Source organism: Pelophylax lessonae, assembly GCF_965119305.1.
Source record: "Pelophylax lessonae genome assembly, contig: HAP1_SCAFFOLD_410, whole genome shotgun sequence".
NCBI classification, from domain to species: domain Eukaryota; kingdom Metazoa; phylum Chordata; class Amphibia; order Anura; family Ranidae; genus Pelophylax; species Pelophylax lessonae.
In genome coordinates, this window is record NW_028119934.1 from 14,317 (window position 1) to 40,679 (window position 26,363).

The window sequence follows — 26,363 nt, forward strand, 5'->3', positions numbered from 1 at the left end:
GTGCTGGGGTAGCCGGAACTCCACCATAAAGGTAGTCTTGAGATTTCACGGAGTTCAGCTTTAATTTCCCCAGACAGCAGTAAAAACCTGACGGGGGTCCATGCTTCATCCAAAACTACAAAATAAATTACCTTTACATACATTTTAAGGCACATGGTCGATTATTGCTGTTGCCCCCGCCCCCCAATCCAGATAGGTGCATTTCTATAGTCTAAACCAGGGGTCTTCAAACTATGGCCCTCCAGTTGTTCAGGAACTATAATTCCCACCATGCCTGTGAATGTCAGAGTTTTACAATGCCTCATGGGACGTGTAGTTCCGCAACAGCTGGAGGGCATTAGTTTGAGGATCCCTGGTCAGGAATGTTGACTCCAAGACAAAAGAGAGAGAGAAGACCAAGCGCCGATCTAAGTGTAGCAATAAAGTCAATTTAATAGCAATTTAAAAGAATGTTACTCACAAGCGAGCGTAAAAAACAGGCATCTCAATAAGTGTGGGGCATCTGGGCACTGTTCGTCCAGGGTGTCATTCGGGATCCCTTGTGGAGCAGGCGCTGTGGGGGATGAGCGGCGATCTCCTGTTGCGAGGCAGGGGACGTGCAGATCCTTCAGGTCCCTGGGTCGGAGGGCTATGACATCACTTCCTGGATATGCTGGTGTGTGGAACAGCGACGCGTTGCGGAGCATGCGCTCCTTCTTCAGGCCGTTTTCCACACACCAGCATACCCAGGAAGTGATGTCATAGCCCTCCGACCCAGGGACCCACGCTGCTACACTGCCGCTGAAGGATCTGCACGTCCCCTGCCTCGCAACAGGAGATCGCCGCTCATCCCCCACAGTGCCTGCTCCACAAGGGATCCCGAATGACACCCTGGACGAACAGTGCCCAGATGCCCCACACTTATTGAGATGCCTGTTTTTTACGCTCGCTTGTGAGTAACATTCTTTTAAATTGCTATTAAATTGACTTTATTGCTACACTTAGATCGGCGCTTGGTCTTCTCTCTCTCTTTTTTCTTGGATCCATACAGGGTTACTTCACCCTACAAAGCCTGCAGCCATCAAAGTGTTAGCAATTCCTCTGGACTCTGCCATCTGCTTTTTGCCCATATCCAGATTATCGCAGCAGCTCTTGCCGTCCGATTGCGCCAATCTCCCCCCTTTTTCCTTCAGGAATGTTGACTGCCTGCTCCCCCTCACTGCTGTTCACTTTGGTTCTATCTGCTGCCCACTAAGGGAGGGAGGAGGGCTGGTGGAAGGTACCACGGTGTGCAGCAGGGGGGTTGGAGGCATTAAGTCTGATGCTGAGAATTTTATTCAGAGGCCGTACCTCTTGAAAGGGAATAAAGTTTGGACTTCTCACCTACTGGAGAGGTAATAAAGAGTATAAGCCAAAATAAAAATTCCAATTTTGGAGGGCTTGGAGATGGAGTAGAACTCCCATCAGGTTTTTACTGCTATTCAGGGCTTCCATAGAGAGATTTCCCCTCACTGCCTGTCCTGCTGACAATGGATGCACCAGACAGGAAGTGAGGGAAAATCTTCAACAAAGACATGGGGACGATGGGTTACATGCATAAGAGGTGTTAGAGCTGTCCTAGGGCGAGTGGTGGGATCGGAGAATATACATATACCTGCCAACCGTCCAGACTTTGCATATGGGACTTAGGTAGAAAAATCATTATGATTCCAGACACCAATTAAATCTAAAAGTTGATACTTTATTTACACAAATGTATCTGTATAGTTTTAGGTATTGGTCAAGGTTGAGACCCATGTGGAAGGAGGTTTAGTATTAATACAATGCAATAATAGCACCTTCATACCAGCCCTATGAATGTGATTTTATAGATGATTTTAATAGATTTTTGTTCTGGCTTTAGCTTTTAACACCTGCCAGAATGTCACTGTTATCTGAAAAGTTTGCAACATGATTCAATATATGAAATGTACAGAACAACTGTAAAATACAAAGTGTCAGTTCCTTGTGTTATGTTTTCTAACATTAGTTCTGTTAACCAGTCACTTTTCATTGAAGTTATGATTGAGTGAGATCCTCCTAATCTATCGCAATCCTTAAGGTTATGGCTGGGTAATGTCCTCCTGACCCCCATTGCAGTCCATGGGGTCAGGAGGACCTTGCTCAGCCATACCAAAAGGACTGCATTTAGGTCAGGAAGACCTTACCCAACCATAAACTTACCACAATCCTTAAGGTTATGGCTGGGTAAAGTCTTCTTGACCTCCCTTGAGGATATGAATGGGTAAGTTCCTCCTGACCCTTTAGCAATCCTTAAGGCTATAGCTGGGTAAAGGTCTTCCTTACCCCCATCACAGTCTGAGGTTATGGTTGGGTGACGTCCTCTTGACCCTATAACAGTTCACAGTGTCAGGAGGGCCTCACCCAGCCCTAATCTTAAGGACTGCAACGGAGTTAGGAAGACTTTACCCAACCATAACCTTATCACAATTCGTAAGGTTATGGCAGGGTAAGGTCATCCTGACCTTTATCACAGTCATGAAGGTTATGGTTGGGGTTCCTCCTGACCCTATTGCAAACCTTAAGGTCTTCCTGACACCCAATCACACCCCATAGGGTCAGGAGGACTTTGCCCACCAACATTACCTTAAGGGCTGCAACGGGGTCAGGAAGATGTTACCAAACCATAACCTTATCACAATCCTTAAGGTTATGGCTGGGTAAGGTCCTTTTGACCCCCAGCACAGTTTCAGGTTATGGTTGGGTGACATTCTCTTGACCCTATAACAGTTCACAGGGTCAGGAGGGCCTCACCCAGCCATATTCTTAAGGCCTGCAATAGGGTAAGGAAGACTTTATCCAACCATAACATATCCTTTATCACAATTCTTAAGAGGTTGGCAGGGTAAGGTCATCCTGACCTTTATCACAGTCCTGAAGGTTATGGTTGGGTATGTTCTTCTGACCCTATTGCAAACCTTAAGGTTATGGCTGGGTAAGGTCTTCCTGGCCCCAATCACAGTCCTTGAGGATATGACTGGGTATGATCTGACCTCAAAAACAGTAATGGAGGTCAGGACGAGTTTCTCCTGACCCTATTGCAAACCTTTAGGGTATGGCTGGGTAAGGTCTTCCTGACCCTCAATAACACTCCATAGGGTCAGGAGGACCTTACCCAGCCACATAACCTTAAGGACTGCAATGGGGGGTCAGGAAGATGTTACCCAACCATAACCTTACCACAATCTGTGTAAGGTCTTCCTAAACCCCAGCACAGTCCTTGAGGTTATGGTTGGGTAAGTTCCTCCTGACCCCTATCATAAGCCTTAAGGTTATGGCTGGATGAGGTATTCCTGACCTCCAATCACAGTCCTTGAGGATTATGGTTGAGTAAGTTCCTTCTGAACCTTTAGCAATCCTTAAGGTTATAAAGCTGGGCAAGGTCTTCCTGACCCCCATCACAGTCCTTGAGGTTATTATTGGGTGATGTCCTCCTGAACCCATCACAGTCCATAGGGTCAAGAGGTCCTTAACCAGCCAAAAGCTTAAGGGCTGCAATGTGGTCGGGAAGACATTACCCAACCATAAGGTTATGGCTGGGTAAGATCCTCCTACTCCCATCAAAGTCCTTGAAGTTATTCTTGGGTGATTTTCTCCATTGTAGTCCTTGATTTAGAGTCTTAAGATTTGTAATGCAATGTAATCTGTTTTCAGTTACGTTTACTGTAATGAAGTAATATAAATTGTTTGTGGTTCTTTAGAAAATGAGGTTCTTTTCGTTGTCCTTTATATTGAAAATGAAAAATAAATCTGTTTCAGTTAAAACAGTGCCTTTGGTTTTCATAATAGTGGTTGCTTGATGACTTTTATCTCCAGGCTGAGGCCTTGGCTTTCTTATCTTGCTTAGCACATTTGTCCAGACAAGCTCATATTGAATTGTCTTTCTCTATGTACTCATACACCACCGTGTCCCCTCCAAAGCTTGCCACAAAAATAAACTCCCTTCCCCGTACGCGCACTGTGGTTAAAGCTCTGGCTTCCAACACTTTTAGTTCCTGCAAGGGCACCAAAGGCCCCGAAGAGCCTTCCTTGTCATTGGTCTCCTCAACTTCCCAGTGTTTCCATTTTTCAAGCTGGTATATCCAGGCGTAGCCATAGTCATTGCCCAGGAGAGCGTGCCAATGTAGACCAAGGAGAAGAGGTTGGAAGACGTGAGAACCTCGAGACGGCAGCTGCTGTAACTGTTTAAACATGGAGCCATCCCACCTAACCAAAGAAGAGTCTCCCATGTATCTCACTAGGCAAGCAAACACTCCGTCCTCCGCATCGGTAAAGTGTTTGACAGCATAGACATCCCAGGCTTCTGGAATATCTGTGAGGCGTTCCAATCGTTTGTTCTCAAAGCGATATACTAGAGGCCTCTGGGAGCCACTACTCATGATCAGATGTGGGGAACCCGAGAGCATTAGGGGTTCGGCGTCCGTGTCCCTGTACCAACGAGGCAGCTGCTGCTGTGGGTAAAAGCCCACACCATTCCATCGGTAAAGGGTGCTGGCCCCAGACTTTGCACTGTCTGCAATGATGAAGTAGAGGTCCCCTTCGGTGGACTTGAAGCTCTCAATGTCATTAGGCTTGCGGATGTCTGTAAAATGCTGGAAGGGACGAAATGCAGACGGGCTTCCAGGAGAGAGATCTCGACGGTAGACATAAGTGCCACCGAATAACTGGGCCACCACGACAAATAACTGCTTGCCAATTACCAAAGGCAAGCAGGAGACCACCGCCATACCTGCACCATGGAAACAAAGATGTCAGACTAAGCCACCAACAAAAGAACAGTTGTCAGTCAACACCAACTCACATCTGTATCTTACCAACATGAGGACAGTCAAAGAAAAAGCTCAACTCCAGTCCAAGTTTTATTTAATTTTGGATAGAGTGGGGGGGGGGGGGGAGGGTTCAAATCTCTGTCAGGCTTTTTATTGCCATTTGTGTTCATATCAGGACCGGACCTGACATAAAACCCATTTTAGGTCAAGCAGGGAGGGGGTTTCATTTCTGAACGTCTTTTATTGCTGTCTGTGCCTTTCTGGTAACAACTGCCCCCAATTCTTGTACTGGTGTCACTAGGATAGGAAGTAAGGGAAGAATGTGTTTATATTTTTCAGGCTTAAACTCTCTGACCCCATTAAAGGGATGCTTTAGCTGTACAAAAGTTACTCAAGCAAGGTATACCTGTAAGGGCCCCTTTCACACAAGGGGTCCATTCGGTTATGCCTAGACCCGATCTGACCCTCAATTCTCCTATATAGGCAGTCAGATCTAAATCGACTTGTGCCGGTTTACACCTGACTACCTCCGATCCAGCAAAAACAAATGGAAGGGGAACCGCTCTCATTTGTCTGGTTGGATTGAATCGGAGGGCAGTTGGGTGTAAACGGATAGATGGTCCATTTACATCCAGCTGGCTGCCCATTGAGCAGAGCGGGCTGTGTCTGTTCTGCTAAAGTGGAGTGGGAATGGACCTGTCAGTGGACAGCTAAGCAAAACCGGATCCAGCCCGTGTGAAAGGGGCCTAAACAGGGGACTGAATACTTACCTTTCTGCCTTAACTCGGCTCCATCCAAAAGTAATGGTCCCCTAAAACCCAGGGCCGGCGCTACCTATAGGCAAGGTAGGCGCCAGCCACCCGTTAATCGGGGCGACATCACACCAGTGTGCCCCGTAAAGATGGGGGACCATGAAGGAACTGCAAGCTGAGATGGAGGAGTTCAGGCATGGGGTGGAGAGGCAACTGGGGGTCGTACTGTGCCTGGCGGGGCCGCTCTCCCGGTCCGTCACCGACCTGCAAAGTGAGAACTGGAGGATGCAGGAGCAGATGGACAAACTCCGCTGCAAGATGGAATCGTGGAAGTACTGACCTGGGAGGCGAGACTGGGAAGGAATGGACAAACCAGGTAATCCAGCCATGCGCTGCTCCCGGTGTCCGGCAAGGTGGCTCAGGTCAGCTCAATGAGGAGGCAACACACACCACAGGGGGGTATAGACAGGCCTGGTGCTAGACTATTTTGCGCCCTTTTCTATACCATATAGTAAGTATATTTTAGAGCACAGGTGTCAAACACAAGGCCCGTGGGCCGAATGCGTCCCCCCAGACCATTTCATGTGGCCCTTGCACCTCTCCTGCAGCTTTTCTCTGCCCCCACCTTGTCTCAGTAGTCAGCAGCAGAGAGGCCAGAACTCCTTTGCCAGATCCTGTGCTTCTCTGTGCTGCTGCAGAAAGGCTTGTCGTTGCCCCCCCCCCCCTTCTCAGTAGAGAGGAGGGCAGAACTCCTCCTACAGATCCTGCACAGATCTGTGCAGCCACAACACCACCTTGTCCATGCTTCCCCTGGTCTCAGCATTCAGCAGACTCTGTAAGCTGACGCTAGCCCTCCTCTGGCCCTCTTCCAGACCTTGCAATTTTTTCTTCCCAGATCCACCTGCATCTTCTTCCTGGCAGTAGCACAAGATAAGGGGGTGCATTGTGATGCAAGGAAGGGTGGGTGACTCTTGATTTAAGAGAGGGGGGGGGGTCTCTTGACATCTCATGTCGTGGGGTGCTCTGGAATCTAATCTTAAAGGTATAACCGGCCCTTTGAGGGCAGCCATAATGCTGATGCGGCCCGCAATGAAATTGAGTTTGACACCCCTGTTTTAGAGGTATAGAAGTTTTTTTTTTTTGGTGGATGGGCACAAATAGCTGGTCTTGCCTAAGGCGCAAAATAGTCTAGCAACAGTGTCTCTCAACTCCGGTCCTCCGGGCACACTAACAGGCCAGGTTTGTAAGAAAACTGAAATACATCACAGGTGATATCATTTGCTGCTCAGTGATTGCAGTATTCTAGTCTGCATCTCCCCAAGGTAATACTTAAAATCTGGCCTGTAAGTGTGCCCTGAGGACCAGAGTTGAGAAACACTGCTCTAGCACCAGGCCTGCTGAAACCTGGTGGGAAGGAAATGGACAGTACCAGGAGTGTAGATCGCCTAGGTCTTCCCTGAGCAGTCACTGGTTGCTCCCTCTGATCCCTACTAATTACAGGATACAGCAGAGAAGTGGAGGTCACTAGGAGGAACCAGTAAGAGCTGTAGGGGACCCAAGAGATCAACCCTCCTAGAAGGGTATCAGGCGGCTTCACACTGCCCTGCTGGTATCGTGCAGGTTAGCTGCGCTTTCCCATAGACTTCTATGATGTTCTGCACTTTATGAAAGCGCACCAAAGATGCAGGAGTTTTGGTGCGCTTTCGGAAAGCACAGGCGTCTATGGGAAGTAACAGCTATCTCACACGCAAACCACGGGTTAGCAGCGCTTTGGGGGGCTGTGTGAAGCTGTCCTTAGTTTCCCATCAGTCTTCAGGAGGCACGAGGGGCTGGAGAGGTAAGGATTCACTCCTCTTCAATAGCTATTCCTTCCTTGAGTAACTTTAACTCTTCATGAGGCCTAAAAAAAAAATAAAATACAAAAACCTCTAACTGTACAAACATACCTTTAATGCTTTCAAAGTGTCTGAATTGATAGGCCACATAATCCCACTCCAGGAAGGTGCAGCGTCCCTCGAACGGATGTGTGATCACCACATACTGCTCTGACAAATACTCGAAGGCCTTCACAGACAAGGATGGAAACTTGAAGGTCCATCTCTGAATAATGTCTACAGAATCAACAAAAAACACAAATTACAAAAAGGTACAAACTTGAGGTACTGGAAAATTCTGAAGTCAAACAAGTTACACCATGCTGGATGAAAGGTCATTTTTTTTGGGGGGAAACGGTCATCACTTGGATCTGACGTTTATACCCCCCCAGTGTCAAATTCCTGTCCCCATCTGATTAAGGTTCTAAATCATACCCCACTTCAGAAAAAATTATCTATACACTATATTACCAAAAGTATTGGGACGCCTGCCTTTACACACACATGAACTTTAATGGCATCCCAGTCTTAGTCCGTAGGGTTCAACATTGAGTTGGCCCACCCTTTTGCAGCTATAACAGCTTCAACTCTTCTGGGAAGGCCGTCCACAAGGTTTAGGAGTGTTTCTATGGGAATGTTTGACCATTGTTCCAGAAGCGCATTTGTGAGGTCAGGCACTGATGTTGGACCCCAAAGACGGACGGCCTTCCCAGAAGAGTTGAAGCTGTAAAGGGTGGGCCAACCCAATATTGAACCCTACGGCAGACATCCCAATACTTTTGGTAATATAGTGTGTATTACATGGTATCCAATGTAAGGAACATTCTTCCCACTGACCACCAATGTAAGGAGCATTCTTCCCACTGACCACCAATGTAAAGAGCATTCTTCCCACTGGACATCAATGTAAGAGACGTTCGTCCCATTGGTCGCCAATGTAAGGGACATTCTTCCCACTGGCCGCCAACGTAAGGGGCATTTTCCCCACTGGCCGCCAACGTAAGGGGCATTTTCCCCACTGGCGGCCAATGTAAGGAGCATTCTTCCCACTGGCCGCCAATGTAAGGAGCATTCTTCCTACTGGCCACCAGTGTAAGGAGCATTCTTCCCACTGATCACCAATGTAAGGAGCATTCTTCCCACTGATCACCAATGTAAGGAGCATTCTTCCCACTAACCGCCAATGTAAGGGAAATTTTCCCCACTGGCCCACCAATGTAGGGAGCATTCTTCCCTCTGCCCACCAAAGTAAGGGGCATATTTCCTACTGACCTCTAATGGATTGGCTTTAGTTGGGGTTCTCTGAGACCTGAAAATTATTTCAGGGGTCCCTGTGAAGTAAAAAGGGATGAGAAAGCCTGCACAAGAAGGTAAAAACCAAATTTGTTTTTCTTTGAGTAAATTTAGTTTAATGAGTTATCTCAAATTTTATTTTCTATTTACCCACCAATTATGCTGTATTAACCACAATTTTGATATTTTACTTTTACTTGTTATTTTTTATTATTGCATGTGATATTAAAAAAAATAATAATAATTTGCAAGCAATAATTAGTGAACTGACCCCACTGTGTCCAATTCTGGTACATCAAGATATTAATATTCCAAAATTGTACAAAAAAAAGGACAAAGAAATGGTAAAAGGTCTGAGGGATGAAACCAGTGGCGGCCTGTCCATTGGGGGCACAGGGGCGCCGCCCCCCTATTAATGCATCTGGCCCCCTAAACTACATGCAGTGTGCCGGACGCATGGATTCCAATGTTTTTTTTTTTTGAAGCACGTGATCAGAGGCAGAGGCTCTAATGGGCTTAAAAAAAGGGTGGGCTCGGGGCGCCCTGAGCCCACCCAGTTGTGTGACAATAGCGAATGAATATTCGCTATTGTCACACACATCCTCCTCCTGGCCAAGCAGAAAGCGGGGTCATGGGACCCATTTCCAGATTGGCCGAAAGGAGAAGCCATGCCATTGGCCGAGGAGGAGGAGGGAGGAGATTGAGGAGAAGCCGCCGCCGCCGCCGCTTGCCTGCCCTCCACATGTTCACGGTGAGTGAGTCGGTGACCGGGGGGGGGGGGTGTATGGTGTGTGGGCTGGTGTGGTCGGGGGGGAGGGAGGTATGGTGTGGTCCGTCTGCCGCTGCCGCCCCCCCATGGAGCACCAGCCGCCACTGGATAAAACCTATCAAGAGAGGCTTCAGGAAGTTAATATGTACAGCCTGGAGGAAAGGAGAGAACAAGGGTGCAATGACTGAAGCCTTTAAGTCATGGGTGTCCAACCTTTTGGCTTCTCTGGGCCACATTGAGTGTACAGAAATTTTCTCGGGCCACATATATACTATTATATATATGCGTATATATATGCATATATACTATTAGTTAAGGTAAATAAGTAATAAAACACCCCCACGCCCTTCCCGTGCTGCCGCGCCCCCCCCCCCCCCCCCCCAGCACTAATTTAACACAACTAGTGGATGATCCCCTCTGAGGCTGCCTCTGTGGCTGTGCCCCCGACTCGACTTCCTTCCTTCCCAGCAAAAAAATAAAAAATTGTCATGGGGCAGTGGGCCGCATTGCCTGCGGTTCTGGGCTGCATGCGGCCCCCAGGCCGCAGGTTGGACATGCCTGCTTTAAGTCTATGAAGGATAAGGAGGTTTGGGAGGGTAGGAGGATTTTCAAAAAGATCAAGAACACGAGGCCGTAACCTCATACTAACAGGAGGAAAATTAAAATCTATACTTAGAATGTATTCTTTTACTGAAAGAGTAGTAGATGCTTGGAACAGACCTCCAGCAGAGATATGAGTGAATCAACTTGTAAATTATTTTATAAATGCTTGGGACAAAAATAGATCTCTACTAAGCAACTAAGCCAGACAAAAGTTAAAAATTTAAAAAAAAAAAAAGGAGCACTCTATGGACCGTGTGTTCTTATTCTGCTGTCATTTCTCTGTTTTCTATAAAGAGATATTTCAGGTTTATGGGACACTGTTGGGTTGCGCCGTCTCCGGTGTACTTCTAGAGATGAGCAAATCTGACACCATTTCACTTTTGCAGAAAATGTCTATGACCTTTACTGGAGCCAAAGGGGAAAAAGGAGGTTTTAAGGCTACAAAAGGTCTCTGCAGATTTATTTATTTTATTATTTTTTTATTTGTTATTTTATGTTCTGAGGTTTTTCTTTTTTTTTGCATTATGTTATTTGAGGTTTGTTTAGTCCGTAAAGAAAAAGGCACAAATAATAGTGTACAGAATCATATTTTTTTGCCTAATTAGCTTATTTTTATATATTTTTTTTTGTTTGTTTTTTTATTTTTGTTTTTATATATTTTTTGTTTTTGTTTTTATATATTTTTTGTTTTTAACATATAACGAATTGCACAACAAAATATATATATTTTAAGTACTCTGCCTCTGAATTTTTTTAGTTACAATTCCCCCCCCCCCCCTTTTTTTTTTTCTTCATATTGTCCTAAAAATCTTCCCAAAATAAAATACATGCTTATATGGATCGAATTATTAACCACTTGCCGACTGCCCACCGCAGTTTTACTGCGGCAGGCTGGCTCGGCTGTGCGAATTGACATAGGGATATGACGGTCGCGGGAGTGGTGCTGGGGGGCAAGCTCCTGCCACCAGCGGCATGCTCCTGCCCCCACTAGGCACGGGGAGGGCGTGGCTTGCCAATCCATGGGAACGGCGGCCGCGATTGAGAGAGGACAGTAAGATGTTGTAAACACAGCAGGCCATTGTTCTCTCTGAAATGATCACTCCTACTGCCTGGGCTTCCTCCCTTGTTGCCCCCCCCCACATTGCTACTGCTTTCCCTCCTCTTCTCTACGCCCCCCCCCCCCCCCAGCTGCTGGGGGGGATGTTTCAGGATGAAGAGTGGGGGAAAGCGCTAGTCCATAGATAATTTACCAGACCTTTCCTTTTCTAAACAACCACACTCACTCACGGTGTTCATTCATAACTGAAGCATAGTAAACTGTTTCCTTTGCTTCAGTTTGTGAATGAACAGGAAGCTGCTGAGCACAGAGCACTTCCCATTCATTCACTCACTCTGAGGCTGCAGAGGAAGGCACCTGTGTCTGAGCTTTTTTGGTGGTGGTGGGGGGGGGGGGGTCCCGGTGTTCAGCCTTTAAATAATGGGGGGGGGGGGGGTCCCGGTGTTCAGCCTTTAAATAAATCAAATTGTGCGGCACATCCAAGGTAAAATGAAGGTGAAATGGGCAATTGTGCCACGAAATCAAGTTTGCTGAAAGATTTTTTTTGTCTCGCAGGTGTAGCCATTAAAGTGTGGGATTTTAGGATAGCAGTTTCCTGTCGGTACTTACTGCCGGTGACGCACTCAAAGTCTTTTTCTGACAATGCAGTCAGGTTCCGCCCAGTAATTTTGCCCGCTTCCTGGCATGGCAGTGGGGGCCAAACAGCAATGTTTTTCCCGGGTCCGTGTACCCAGTGCACCAGCCACTTGATCCGACAGTCGCAGTGTAAGGGGTTTCCACGCAGATCACTGCAGTACAGACAAGGTTAGAAAAACATTTTGAGGGGCAACTCCATCAACATACATACATATGACTATCGTTCACTTCAAGGGTGTGTCCATGATTACTGCCTCAATAAACAGAGTTCCAACAATATTATTATTGCTTAAAAAAAAAAAAAGGGAAAATGTATTAGTTTACAGGAAGCCATATTATATACTGCAGTGAGGGTGACAATGCCTCATGTAACTAGTGTGGGTGAACCGTGCCTCATGTAACCCAATGAGAGCAATGATGCCTCATGTAACTAATGAAAGTGACAACACCTCATGTAGCTAGTGTGGGTAAACGTGCCTTTAACTAGTGTAGTTAAAAGTGCCTCTTGTAACTAGTGTGGGTGACTATGCTTTGTAAGGATGCCTCATGTAACTGGTGGAGGTGATGTAACTGGTGGAGGTGGCTGTGCCTTGTAAAGGATGCCCCATGTAACTGGTGGAGGTGGCTGTGCCTCGTAAGGATGCCTCATGTAACTGGTGGAGGAGGCTGTGCCTCTTAAGGATGCCCCATGTAACTGGTGGAGGTGGCTGTGCCTTGTAAAGGATGCCCCATGTAACTGGTGGAGGTGGCTGTGCCTTGTAAAGGATGCCCCATGTAACTGGTGGAGGAGGCTGTGCCTCGTAAGGATGCCTCATGTAACTGGTGGAGGTGGCTGTGCCTCGTAAGGAGGCCTCATGTAACTGATAAGGGAGGTAATGCCTCATGTAACTGGTAAATGCCTCATGTAACTGGTGGAGGTGGCTGTGCCTCGTAAGGATGCCTCATGTAACTGGTAAGGGAGGTAATGCCTCATGTAACTGGTAGAGGTGGCTGTGCCTTGTAAGGATGCCTCATGTAACTGGTAGAGGTGGCTGTGCCTTGTAAGGATGCCTCATGTAACTGGTAGCGTGGCTGTGCCTCGTAAGGATGCCTTATGTAACTGGTGGAGGTGGCTTTGCCTTGTAAGGATGCCGCATGTAACTGGTGGAGGTGGCTTTGCCTCGTAAGTATGCCTCATGTAACTGGTGAAGGTGGCTGTGCCTCGTAAGGATGCCGCATGTAACTGGTGGAGGTGGCTTTGCCTTGTAAGGATGCCGCATGTAACTGGTGAAGGTGGCTTTGCCTCCTAAGGATGCCGCATGTAACTGGTGAAGGTGGCTGTGCCTCGTAAGGATGCCGCATGTAACTGGTGGAGGTGGCTGTGCCTTGTAAGGATGCCTCATGTAACTGGTAGAGGTGGCTGTGCCTCGTAAGGATGCCCCATGTAACTGGTGAAGGTGGCTGTGCCTCGTAAGGATGCCCCATGTAACTGGTGAAGGTGGCTTTGCCTTGTAAGGATGCCGCATGTAACTGGTGGAGGTGGCTGTGCCTTGTAAGTATGCCTCATGTAACTGGTGGAGGTGATGTAACTGGTGGAGGTGGCTGTGCCTTGTAAAGGATGCCCCATGTAACTGGTGGAGGTGGCTGTGCCTCGTAAGGATGCCTCATGTAACTGGTGGAGGAGGCTGTGCCTCTTAAGGATGCCCCATGTAACTGGTGGAGGTGGCTGTGCCTTGTAAAGGATGCCCCATGTAACTGGTGGAGGTGGCTGTGCCTTGTAAAGGATGCCCCATGTAACTGGTGGAGGAGGCTGTGCCTCGTAAGGATGCCTCATGTAACTGGTGGAGGTGGCTGTGCCTCGTAAGGAGGCCTCATGTAACTGATAAGGGAGGTAATGCCTCATGTAACTGGTAAATGCCTCATGTAACTGGTGGAGGTGGCTGTGCCTCGTAAGGATGCCTCATGTAACTGGTAAGGGAGGTAATGCCTCATGTAACTGGTAGAGGTGGCTGTGCCTTGTAAGGATGCCTCATGTAACTGGTAGAGGTGGCTGTGCCTTGTAAGGATGCCTCATGTAACTGGTAGCGTGGCTGTGCCTCGTAAGGATGCCTTATGTAACTGGTGGAGGTGGCTTTGCCTTGTAAGGATGCCGCATGTAACTGGTGGAGGTGGCTTTGCCTCGTAAGTATGCCTCATGTAACTGGTGAAGGTGGCTGTGCCTCGTAAGGATGCCGCATGTAACTGGTGGAGGTGGCTTTGCCTCGTAAGGATGCCGCATGTAACTGGTGAAGGTGGCTGTGCCTCGTAAGGATGCCGCATGTAACTGGTGGAGGTGGCTGTGCCTTGTAAGGATGCCTCATGTAACTGGTGAAGGTGGCTGTGCCTCGTAAGGATGCCTCATGTAACTGGTGAAGGTGGCTGTGCCTCGTAAGGATGCCCCATGTAACTGGTGAAGGTGGCTTTGCCTTGTAAGGATGCTGCATGTAACTGGTGGAGGTGGCTGTGCCTTGTAAGTATGCCTCATGTAACTGGTGAAGGTGGCTGTGCCTCATAAGGATGCCGCATGTAACTGGTGGAGGTGGCTGTGCCTTGTAAGGATGCCTCATGTAACTGGTAGAGGTGGCTTTGCCTTGTAAGGATGCCGCATGTAACTGGTGGAGGTGGCTTTGCCTTGTAAGGATGCCGCATGTAACTGGTGAAGGTGGCTGTGCCTCGTAAGGATGCCGCATGTAACTGGTGGAGGTGGCTGTGCCTTGTAAGTATGCCTCATGTAACTGGTGAAGGTGGCTATGCCTCGTAAGGATTCCGCATGTAACTGGTGGAGGTGGCTTTGCCTTGTAAGGATGCCGCATGTAACTGGTGGAGGTGGCTTTGCCTCGTAAGGATGCCGCATGTAACTGGTGAAGGTGGCTGTGCCTCGTAAGGATGCCGCATGTAACTGGTGGAGGTGGCTGTGCCTTGTAAGGATGCCTCATGTAACTGGTAGAGGTGGCTGTGCCTCGTAAGGATGCCCCATGTAACTGGTGGAGGTGGCTTTGCCTCGTAAGGATGCCCCGTGTAACTGGTGGAGGTGGCTTTGCCTCGTAAGGATGCCTTGTGTAACTGGTGGAGGGGGATTGTGCCTTGTAAGTTTGCCTCATGTAACTGGTGCCTCCTGTAGCTATTGTGGGTAAACACACCTAGTGAGGGAGAATATGCCTCATGTCATTAGTGAGGGTGACAAAATCCTCAAAACTATTTTCTCTATCGCTCATTGACAGACGTAGTCTACTTGATTCTCAAGAGCTGGGTTATGTTGTCTCCGCAGGAGTAGGACTAGGCAGAAAGACAAAACGTTCTGGCTCCACCTTAGGGGCAGTCCCTGAGGGTATATCCTCCCTCTCTCTGCTACAGGGAATCAGTTTTTTCTGTCTAGTCAGGAGTAAGGACCTAAGTTCCTTGCTGGGATCTTTTGGTCCTGGCAAGACTTTTTTCTTTAAGAAAAAGACATTTTTTAGGTAGTTTTCTCCAGTGTTTTTTCCTGTGAGATCTTCAAGCAAAGATGCCGGACTGGGCGACACTTGTGGTCACCCCAGCCGGCCTACGAGCGCGCGCAGACCATGGCATTGCGCTTGGTCGGCCGCGACACATTCAAGTAAGTATGCGGGGCCGGGCGACGGGCTGGATGTTGAGATCCAGTGGTCACCCCGGTTTCTGCCTACGAGCGCGTGCAGACCAGAGCTCCGCGCTGGGTCGGCCGCGACGGAGTCCCAGTGGAGGGACTGACCTTGCGAGTTAAAAGTCTCGCTTGGACGCCAAGAACCAGAGAGTCGAGGCGTCCGGAGTGGTCCACAAACCCCCACCCCGGTGGAGAGGGTATTGTGAAGAGAGGGTGCCTGTCGGTTCGGTATGGTGAGTAAACGTTCCCTTTTTTTCCTCGTTATGAGGCAGTATGTATTATGGGCCCCTCCATATATGGTCAGTATATATCTGATACTTACAAGTCCCCCTTGTAATACAGCATGTGTTTGTGGGAAGTGGACTTGGTTTAAGAGCTAACACTCTACCCAGCAGACTGTAACATTACAGCTGACATAGGAGGTATAATCCTACCTTATGTGTAGTATATCTTCTGTAGATCCATATATCGCCTCTTAGCAGAGATGCAGGTGGATGTGCTGGGAAAACTATTTTGGCGGTCCGCCGCCATTTTGCCGTAGACCTAATGCATGTATGTCCTCAGGTCACGCCGGCCGCCATGTTTTTGGAGTCTTATGTCTCTTTTATGGGGGCGGCCATGTTTTGTGAGCCCAGCTACCTTGTGGAGAGCTGGGAACGCCGGAAGGCGTACACAGGGGGCGGAGCCACGTCCTTCTACCCGGGAAAAAGCAAACAGCTCCTTCCAGTCTGTGTAAGACAGACGCTGACTGCAGTTGGTTGGAAACTGCACTGCATCGGTTGGTGAGCCTTGGGGGTCCCTCTCTCTCTCTGTGGGATCGAGAAGCAGGTACTCTGAGGGGCGCTATTGCGCTAGGGGGAGACGCACAAAAAAAAAAAAAAAAAAAGAAAAAGTTTTTTTGTTTTGCTGGCAAAGGTGTCCTGAATTATCATGGACCCTGCCACTCATGTATCTCCTCCGGATCCCCTCGAGGGGTCTGCGGGATCCTCCAGCACCCCATTGACAATTGAATCATTGTCAGCTATTATGGAAACTTTTGTGTCCCGGGTGGAAGTGGCTTGTCAGGGACAGGGCGCAAGAAAGCGACCCCCGCCTAACCCCATATTATCTGAAACCTCGGATTCAGACTCTGAGCCCATTTCTGCAGTTGCAGGTACTTCATCTGGGATTGGTGTCTCGGGTCCTGTCTCTTCAGACAGTGAGGAGGATGTTTCGGCATCCGCCATAGCCCGAGAGGAAGCGTTGGTAAACGCACTCATTGTATCTGTTCAAGAAACCTTAAGGTTACAGGGTACTCCATCGGAAATAGCTGAAACTGAAATCCCTTTTGGGACTAAAAAACGCATCAAAGTGGCGAAGGTTTTTCCATTGCCCAAATGTTTTGGCAATCCAATCGAAGAAGAATGGCGTCTGCCAAAACGCACTTTTACTATTTCTAAACGCATTGACAGGCGTTATCCGTTTGAGGAAACCCTTATTAAGAAATGGACAGAACCACCTGTGGTGGATTCACCAATTGCTAGATTGAATAAAGCCACGGTTATTCCTCTAGAAGACGCTCCGTCTTTTAAAGATCCAGTGGATCGCAAGATAGAAGCTATGTCTCGCACCATGTTTTCCTTGATTGGATCAGCTTTCAGACCTATAATAGCTATTGGTCTGGTTTCGCAGGCTGTAACTGAATGGACCAAGTGGTTACGCCGGGACTTAGAAGAGGTCCCTCAGGCGGTATCAGATTTGTTGGAACAAATGATACAGGGGTTACAGTTTGTGTGTGATGCGGCGTTAGACGCCACTCCATTATTGGCGCGAGCATCAGTCTCAACAGTGGTTCTCAGGCGTACACTGTGGCTAAAAGGTTGGTTAGCCGACCAAGGTTCCAAAAAAGCATTGGCTAATATCCCCTTTTCAGGAGAGCGTCTATTTGGAGCCAACTTAGATGAGATCATTAAAGATCTCACGGGTGGAAAGAGCACCTTTTTACCGCAAAATTTTAAAGGTAGAGGAACTCGTCAAAGACGAGGGCCTTCTTTTTCTGCTCACAAGAGGTTTTTTCGTCCCGCGGGTGAAAAAACTAAGTCCTCCAAAGCTCCTGCAGGAGGCGTCAGGGGTCGTTGGTCGGGCAAGCAAAAGCCCGCCCCCTCCAGACCTGAAGATAAACCATCCAAAGCCTGAAGGTGTGCCCCCACCCATAACTGGGGTGGGGGGACGTCTTCGCCGGTTCCCGGATCCATGGCTTTCCAGAATCCCGGACAAATGGGTTTGCGAAGTCATAAGGTCAGGGTACAAGATCGAGTTTCGATCTCTCCCACCGGCGCGATTCTTCCCTTCCAATATCCGACTATCCTCAGATCGTTTAGAAGATCTGCGGAGAGCAGTCACAGATTTACTACAACAAGGAGTGGTAGTCCACGTTCCTTGGACAGAACGGTTTCAAGGGTTTTATTCAAACCTATTTACAATACCCAGGAAAGAGGGCAAAGTGCGTCCAATTCTGGACTTAAGAGCACTCAATTCTTTTGTCAACATAAGAAGATTCAGAATGGAGTCCATTCGCACGGTAGCAGCCTTCCTGCATCCAGGGGATGTCCTAGCGTCCATAGACATCAAGGACGCCTATCTTCACATTCCCATTTTCGCAGGACATCAGCGGTTTCTACGCTTTTCCGTAGAAGAGAACCACTATCAGTTTGTGGCGTTACCTTTCGGTCTCGCCACGGCTCCGCGGGTCTTCACAAAGGTGTTGGCCCCAATGTTGGCACTTCTGCGCCAAAGAGGCATATCGATCCTTGGTTACCTAGACGATCTTCTGCTTCATGCAGAGTCTCCTCAGACCTTGCTACAAAACATAGAAATTACTATGATTTCTTTACAGGAATTCGGGTGGCTGGTGAACCAGCAAAAGTCATTTCTGGTTCCCACCCAGAGGCTCGAATATCTGGGTCTAATTCTAGACACAGTCAGGACAAGAGTTTTTCTTCCGGTAGGGAAACTCCGAAAGATTCAATCAGCAGTCCAGTTGTTACTGTCCAACAGCTGGTCTTCCCTTCGGACGTGCATGAGGGTTCTGGGGTTGATGGTGGCTTCGTTCGAAGCAGTCCCATTTGCCCAGTCCCATACCCGAATTCTTCAGCAAGAGATTCTTCTCAGATGGAATCGGAATCCGGAATCCCTGGACAATCAGATCCGATTGAGCAAACAGACCAGAGAGTCTCTGGTCTGGTGGCTTCGGTCTCCGATGCTCAGCCAGGGAAAGTCATTTCTGCCAATATATTGGACGATAGTGACCACGGATGCCAGTCTATCCGGATGGGGAGGAATTCTCGGTCAGTTATCTGTCCAGGGACTTTGGTCCCCGGAAGAATCCAGGTTACCGATAAATGTATTGGAACTGAGAGCGATCAGACTTTGTCTGATTCACTGGACCGAGCAGCTCCAGGGCAGCCCGGTTCGGATCCAGTCGGACAATGCCACGGCCGTGGCTTATGTCAATCACCAGGGGGGCACCAAGAGTGTCCGAGCGGCCAAAGAAGTGGCTTGCATTCTTCGCTGGGCGGAACGATTTGTTCCAGCAATCTCTGTGGTGTTCATTCCGGGGGTGGAGAATTGGCAGGCAGATTATCTCAGCCGTCAGACCCTGGATCAGGGGGAATGGTCCCTCCATCCAGACGTTTTCCACCAGTTGTGCCTACGGTGGGGCACCCCGGATGTGGATCTGTTGGCATCACGATTCAACAGGAAAGTTCAGAGATTCGTGGCTCGCTCCCGCGATCCTCTAGCAGAAACCGCAGACGCACTGATCGCCCCGTGGGGGCAATACCAGCTAATATATGCCTTCCCTCCTCTCGCGTTACTGCCAAGACTTCTTCGCAGGATAGAGGAGGAAGGAATTCCAGTAATCCTGGTAGCTCCGGACTGGCCTCGTCGAGCTTGGTACGCCGACATGGTCAGACTGGTGGCGGACGTCCCGTGGAGACTTCCTCTCAGGGAGGATCTACTGTCTCAGGGACCGATCTTCCATCCTGCTTTACGATCGCTGGCTTTAACGGCCTGGCTATTGAGACCCAGGTGCTGAAGGACAAAGGTTTGTCAGCTTCAGTTATTCCTACTCTAGTTGAAGCAAGGAAAGCGACTTCCAGAAAGATTTATCATCGCACATGGAAGTCCTACATTGCATGGTGTGAACCTTTGGGGTTCCGTCCTCGGTCTTATTCGATTAGTCGAATATTGGCTTTTCTGCAACAAGGGGTTGAGCAGAAACTGGCCTTGAGTACTATCAAGGGTCAGGTCTCAGCATTAGCCATCTTCTTTCAGAAGCCTTTGGCTACTCATTCCTTGGTGCGGAATTTCATCCAGGGGGTGCGACATCTGGCTCCGCCAGTGCACGCGCCGTTACCCCCCTGGGATCTTAATTTAGTGTTGTCGGTTCTTCAGAAGCCTCCCTTTGAAGATATTAGGGAGATTCCTCTACCTACGTTGTCCCAGAAGGTGGCCTTCTTGGTGGCTATTACTTCTGCACGCAGGGTGTCAGAACTGGCCGCATTATCTTGTCGTTCCCCATATTTGGTGGTTCATAAAGATAAGGTGGTTCTTCGTCCGAATCCATCCTTCCTACCAAAAGTGGTTTCAGAATTTCATCTAAATGAAGAAATTGTATTACCTTCCCTGTGTCCTAAGCCCAGTCATCCTCGGGAGTTTGCTTTACACTCCTTGGATGTGGTCCGGGCGATCAGGGTATACTTGAAAACGACAGACTCGTTTCGCAAGACGGATTCACTTTTTGTGATCCCAGATGGACCCAAAAAGGGGTTGCCTGCATCTGCCGCGACCATTTCCAGATGGATCAGACAGACGGTAGTACAGGCTTATTCTATTAAGGGTCGGGAGCCCCCGTTCCCTGTTAAGGCGCACTCCACTCGGGCACTTAGTGCGTCATGGGCCTTTCGCCATCAGGCGTCAGTGGTCCAGGTGTGCAAGGCGGCTACCTGGTCGTCGGTGCATACCTTTACTAAACATTATAAAGTTGATGTAATGGCATCGTCTGATGCCTCGTTTGGCCGCAAGGTTTTGCAGGCCGCAATTTGAGGAGACCAGTGGTCTACCTCGAGGGTTTTTCCGTTGGAAAATTTTTTCTTTAGTCTCATTCTTTGTTTATAATGAGCCTTTAAAACTTCTAGTTTGGCACCGGTTTGGCCTTCTAGATTGGATTTGATTTGTCAATCCCACCCCTCATTTGTGGCACTGCTTCTGGATGTCCCAGCTCTTGAGAATCAAGAAGACTACGTCTGTCAATGAGCGATAGAGAAAAATGGATTTTTGTAAGATCTTACCGTAAAATCCTTTTCTCTTAAGCTCATTGACAGACGTAGTACCCACCCCTCTATCATTGAGTTGGGTTGGGTTAAATTCTCTGTACTGCTTTAAAACAGAACTGATTCCCTGTAGCAGAGAGAGGGAGGATATACCCTCAGGGACTGCCCCTAAGGTGGAGCCAGAACGTTTTGTCTTTCTGCCTAGTCCTACTCCTGCGGAGACAACATAACCCAGCTCTTGAGAATCAAGAAGACTACGTCTGTCAATGAGCTTAAGAGAAAAGGATTTTACGGTAAGATCTTACAAAAATCCATTTTTGTGTAAAAATGCCTCCTGTAACCAGTAAGGGGGACCATCTATACCCGTCTGAAATCTGTCTTAATGTAATCCCTCCACAATCCCCTGTACATTAAAAAAGGCACAGCATTGGAGCCTGTGCACTGCACAATGCTGCCAGTCTGACATGTTTTCAGACCCTGGGGGCTTTGACCTTGAACTTAAGAGAAGGAGGAGGACCTCGGCAGTGTCATGGTCCAATGTGCCAGCAGGAGACACACAAATTAAACAAATATACTATATGGCCAAATGCTATACAGAGCCAAACTGAGAAAATAAGAACAAAAGTTTGAGATAACTGCACAAAACCATTGGTATCTACTAAAGACTAACGTCCAGCAGAAATCTGCCCATCCCTGGAAATGTTTAACTTGTTTGAGTTCTGGAAAGGAAATAAATGACTGCTATATACTTACATGTGCTTTATGGCTGACAGGGGCCTGAACAGCCCACTCGGAAGAGACTCCAGATGATTATTAGCCAAACTCCTAAAGGGAGAAACGCAAGGAAAGAAATATATAAAAATTTGCCTCATCCAGGTAATTTAAAACATGATAAAGCTAGTTCAGGAAAGAAAATGGCATTTATCAACAAATTATAGCCCCCGGGGCTTGGAGGTAATATAAGGGGAGCCGGAAAAATCTATTGAGTACCAGTTTTGATACAATTTATGGCCTAACCTAGACAAACCCCCTCCAAATAGTTGAGTCCAGGGGCTTCCAGTGAAGGATACTGCTAATGTATCATACAAAGACATTTTAGACAATTGTGGCTTTCAATACTGTGAGAACAGTTTGGTGAAGACCCTTTCCTGTTCCACTAAGACTGTGTTCCCATGTGCAAAGCCAACTTCATGAAGACATAGTTTGACCAGTTTAGTGTGGAGGAACTCAAGTGTCCTGCATGAAGCCTTGACCTCAACCCTACTGAGCACCTTTGGGATGAACTGGAATGAGTAAGGTCTTCTCAACCAATATCTCCACAAAGACGTGGTTTGACCAGTTTGGTGTAGAGGAACTCAAGTGTCCTGCATAAAGCCTTGACCTCAACCCTACTGAGCACCTTTGGGATGAACTGGAATGAGTAAGGTCTTCTCAACCAATATCTCCATAAAGACATGGTTTGAGCAGTTTGGTGTGGAGGAACTTGAGTGTCCTTCAGAGCCCCGACCTCAACCCTAGTGAACATCCTTAAGATGAATTGGAATGCCAATTTGTTAGTGCTGTCCTCTCATCCAACATCAGTTCCTGACCTCACAAATTCCTGACACACTCCAAAATCTTGAGGAAAGTTATCCCAGATGTAAGCTCCATAAAGACATGGTTGTCCAGATGGAGCAACTCGTGGTCTCAAGCATTCCTGCTCTGACTTCAACCCTACTTAACACCTTTGGGATTGATTGGAATGAGCCAGGTCTTCTCAGCCAGCATCAGTACCTGACTTCACGAATGGCCAAAAATTCCCACAGACGCCTTTCACAATCTTGTTAAACATCCTTTCAGAAGATCTAGAACTCCATATTAACGACCATGGTGTTGAAATGGTTGGATGTTCAAACTTATATAGTTGTGATGGTCAGATGTCCACAAAGTGCTGGCCATTTAGTTTATATATATATATTGATGTACTCACAGGTGGATCAGAGAACGCAGTCCACGAAACGCATTTCTAGAAATTGATTTGATATTGTTGTTTTCGATGAACCTACAAAGTAAATAAAAACATTTTGCTCAAATCTAAACAGATTGCACATTTTTTCCTAAACTTTGTTAGTATTCTTGGCCAACAAATGACCATATGAAGTTCCAGTGCAGCACAAATATGCTTTTTTGTACTGCCCCTTGTGGCCATGTTGCCTATGGTGGCCATGCATAAATGCAGCCCCACCCCCTCACTCCCCTGGAAGAGCCGGAAGACCTATTTCAGGGTGCCGTGATCATGAGCTTATACCAAGGGTCTCCAAACTTTCTAAACAAAGGGCCAGTTTCTTGTTCATCAGACTTTAGGGGGGCTGGACTGTGGCCATCACAAGTACAAAATGTCCCAGCGTCAGTGGAAGTAAACCGTCCCCCATCATTTGTCCCAGTGGGAGGAATTGTGCCCCCATCATTGGTGTCATTGGGACCTATTGTTGACGTAAATGGGAGGAATTGTGCCCCATCACTGGTGTCATTGGGAGGAATTGTGCCCCATCACTGGTGTCATTGGGAGGAATTGTGCCCCATCACTGGTGTCATTGGGAGGAATTGTGCCCACCATTAGTGTCATTGGGAGGATTTGTGCCCCATTACTGGTGTCATTGGGAGAAAATGTGCCCCATCACTGGTGGTATTGCGACCCATTGTTGGCATCATTGGGAGAACTTGTGCCCCATCAATGGCGCCATTGGGAGGAATTGTGCCCATCATTGGGATCGTTAGGAGGAATTGTGCCCCATTGTTAACGTAATTTAGGGGTTTCCAAACTTTGTAAACAAAGGGCTTTGTTGTCCTTCAGATTATAGGGGGTCAGAGTGTGGCCATTGGTAGTACAAAATGTCCCAGCATTATTGGGAGTAAAACAATTCCCAATCATTGGTCTCGGTGAGAGAAATTGTGCCCCATCATTGGCGTCATTGGGAGGAATTTTTTCTCAATGATTGGCGCCATTGGTAGGTATTGTGCACCATCATTGGGTGCCATTGGGAAGTATTGTGCAACATCATTGGTGACATTTGAAGGTTTTGTGCCCCATCATTGGGCGGTATTGTGCCCTGTCATTGGAAGTAATTGTGCCCATCATTGGTGTCATTTGGAAGTATTGTGCAACATAAGTGGTGCCATTTGGAGGTTTTGTGCCCCATCAATGGCATCATTGGGCGGTATTGTGCCCCACCATTGGTGCCATTGTGTCCCATCCTTGGTGTCATTGGGAAGTATTGTGCAACATCATTGGTGCCATTTGAAGGTATTGTGCCCCATCATTGGGTGGTATTGTGCTCCGTCATTGGTGCTATTGTGCCCCATTGTTGGTGTCATTGGGAGAACTGTGCCCCATCATTGGTGCCATTGTGCCCTATTGCTGGTGTCATTGGGAGGAACTGTGCCCCATTACTGATGTAATTGGTAGGAATTATGCCCTTTATTAGTAGTGTCCATGAATAAAATAATGCCACAAGGGCCGGATAAATGCTAGCAAAGGGGCCATATCAGGTCCAAGGGCCACAGTTTAGAGACCACTGCCTTAGACTGCACCCTGGCCGAGGCAGAGGGCCTCACTCCTCTTATTTCTGCACATATTTTCTACAATACATCTTCTTCTGTCTGCGTCACTTACAAATATTCCAAATGCTTCAGTTTTGAAAAGGCGTCATCTGCGATCACATCGAAGGAGCAGGAGGTGAACAATCTGCAAAGAGGGAAATCTGAGATGTGAGGAGACAGAAGAACTCAGAGAATGGGAACTACAGAATATCATCACCAGAGAATGGGAACTACAGAATATCATCACCAGAGTCTATATAGAGACCCAGAAGGGATGTAAAGGGGAAACATTTTATACATTTGGGCCATCCTGTGCTGCAATACAGTGAACAGTTAATTAGTGACTGGTGAGCATTGAAGTCTATGGATGGAAGATAAATCCTTATACTAGACAGCGGGCAGAGGAAGGAGCAGTGCAGAGTATTTCAGGAGGAGAGAGTCAGATAGAGGAAGGAGCAGAGTCCTCCGGTAGTGCAAAGTATTTCAGGAGAGGAGATTTATAGAGGAAGGAGCAGAGTCCTTTCAGCGGAGCAGAGTATTTCGAGAGAGGAGAGTTACGGAAGAAAGGGCAGGGTCCTCCGGCAGAGCATTTCAGGAGAGGAGGGTTAAAGGAAGGAGCAGTGTATTTCAGGAGAGGAGAGTTATAGAAGAAGGAGCAGAGTCCTCCTGCAGAGCAGAGTATTTCAGGAGAGGAGAGTTATAGAGGAAGGAGCAGAGTCTTCCAGCAGTGCAGAGGATTTCAGGAGAGGAGAGTTATAGAGGAAGGAGCAGAGTCCTCAAGCAGTGCAGAGTATATCAGGAGAGGAGAGTTAGGTAGAGGAAGGAGCAGAGTATTTCAGGAGAGGAGAGTTAACTAGCGGAAGGAGCAGAGTCCTTTCAGCGGTGCAGAGTATTTCAGGAGAGGAGAATTAGAGGAAGGAGTAGAGTCCTCCGGCAGAGCATTTCAGGAGAGAAGGGTTAAAGGAAGGAGCAGTGTATTTCAGGAGAGGAGAGTTATAGAAGAAGGAGCAGAGTCCTCCAGCAGAGCAGAGTAGAGTATTTCAGGAGAGGAGAGTTATAGAGGAAGGAGCAGAGTCCTCCAGCAGTGCAGAGTATTTCAGGAGAGAAGAGTCATAGAGGAAGGAGCAGATAGAGGAAGGAGCAGAGTCCTCCAGCAGTGCAGAGTATTTCAGGAGAGAAGAGTTATAGAGGAAGGAGCAGAGTCCTCCAGCAGTGCAGAGTATTTCAGGAGAGGAGAGTTATAGAGGAAGGAGCAGAGTCCTCCAGCAGTGCAGAGTATTTCAGGAGAGGAGCGTTAGATAGAGGAAGGAGCAGAGTCCTCCAGCAGTGCAGAGTATTTCAGGAGAGGAGATTTATAGAGGAAGGAGCAGAGTCCTCCAGCAGTGCAGAGTATTTCAGGAGAGGAGAGTTATAGAGGAAGGAGCAGAGTCCTCCAGCAATGCAGAGTATTTCAGGAGAGGAGATTTATAGAGGAAGGAGCAGAGTCCTCCAGCAGTGCAGAGTATTTCAGGAGAGGAGAGTTATAAAGGAAGGAGCAGAGTCCTCCAGCAGTGCAGAGTATTTCAGGAGAGGAGAGTAATAGAGGAAGGAGCAGAGTCCTCCAGCAGTGCAGAGTATTTCAGGAGAGGAGAGTTATAGAGGAAGGAGCAGAGTCCTCCAGCAGTGCAGAGTATTTCAGGAGAGGAGAGTAATAGAGGAAGGAGCAGAGTCCTCCAGCAGTGCAGAGTATTTCAGGAGAGGAGAGTTATAGAGGAAGGAGCAGAGTCCTCCAGCAGTGCAGAGTATATCAGGAGAAGAGAGTTAGATAGAGAAAGGAGTCCTTACTTTTATTTTTGATTCTCTGTAACCCAAACAAAGTTCAAATATGCCAGAAAGTCCACAAAAGCGATACATTTTATACTGCAAAAATGAATCCCCGCACACCCATCGCACAAATTATAAGCACATTTTGTACTTTAGTTTATTACAAAAATCATTAAAAAACCATTTATTTGTAACAGGAAAATGAATGCTGCAATACAGAACGACGGAGCTGGAAGATTG

At 47.8% G+C, this 26,363-nt stretch overlaps 1 protein-coding gene and 1 long non-coding RNA gene across 2 annotated transcripts in view; one reads left to right on the forward strand and one right to left on the reverse strand.

Moving 5' to 3' along the window:
- The first annotated feature begins 2,636 nt into the window (after window positions 1-2,636).
- Window positions 2,637-3,630, forward strand: LOC309543841. Its single transcript, XR_014224818.1, has 3 exons — window positions 2,637-2,704; window positions 3,235-3,326; window positions 3,422-3,630. It is a non-coding gene; the product is annotated as an uncharacterized lncRNA (long non-coding RNA).
- Window positions 3,631-3,735: 105 nt separating this feature from the next.
- The window catches only part of LOC309543838 (leucine-rich glioma-inactivated protein 1-like), a 31,507-nt gene continuing 8,879 nt past the window's right edge, over window positions 3,736-26,363 (reverse strand). The window contains exons 3-8 of the mRNA XM_082276263.1: window positions 24,394-24,465; window positions 22,711-22,782; window positions 21,495-21,566; window positions 11,766-11,944; window positions 7,507-7,671; window positions 3,736-4,768 (exon numbers count right to left, since the gene is read on the reverse strand). Of these exons, the coding sequence (XP_082132389.1) occupies window positions 3,906-4,768; window positions 7,507-7,671; window positions 11,766-11,944; window positions 21,495-21,566; window positions 22,711-22,782; window positions 24,394-24,465 (1,423 nt within the window). The 3' untranslated portion in view covers window positions 3,736-3,905. The remainder of the gene's footprint in view (window positions 4,769-7,506; window positions 7,672-11,765; window positions 11,945-21,494; window positions 21,567-22,710; window positions 22,783-24,393; window positions 24,466-26,363) is intronic.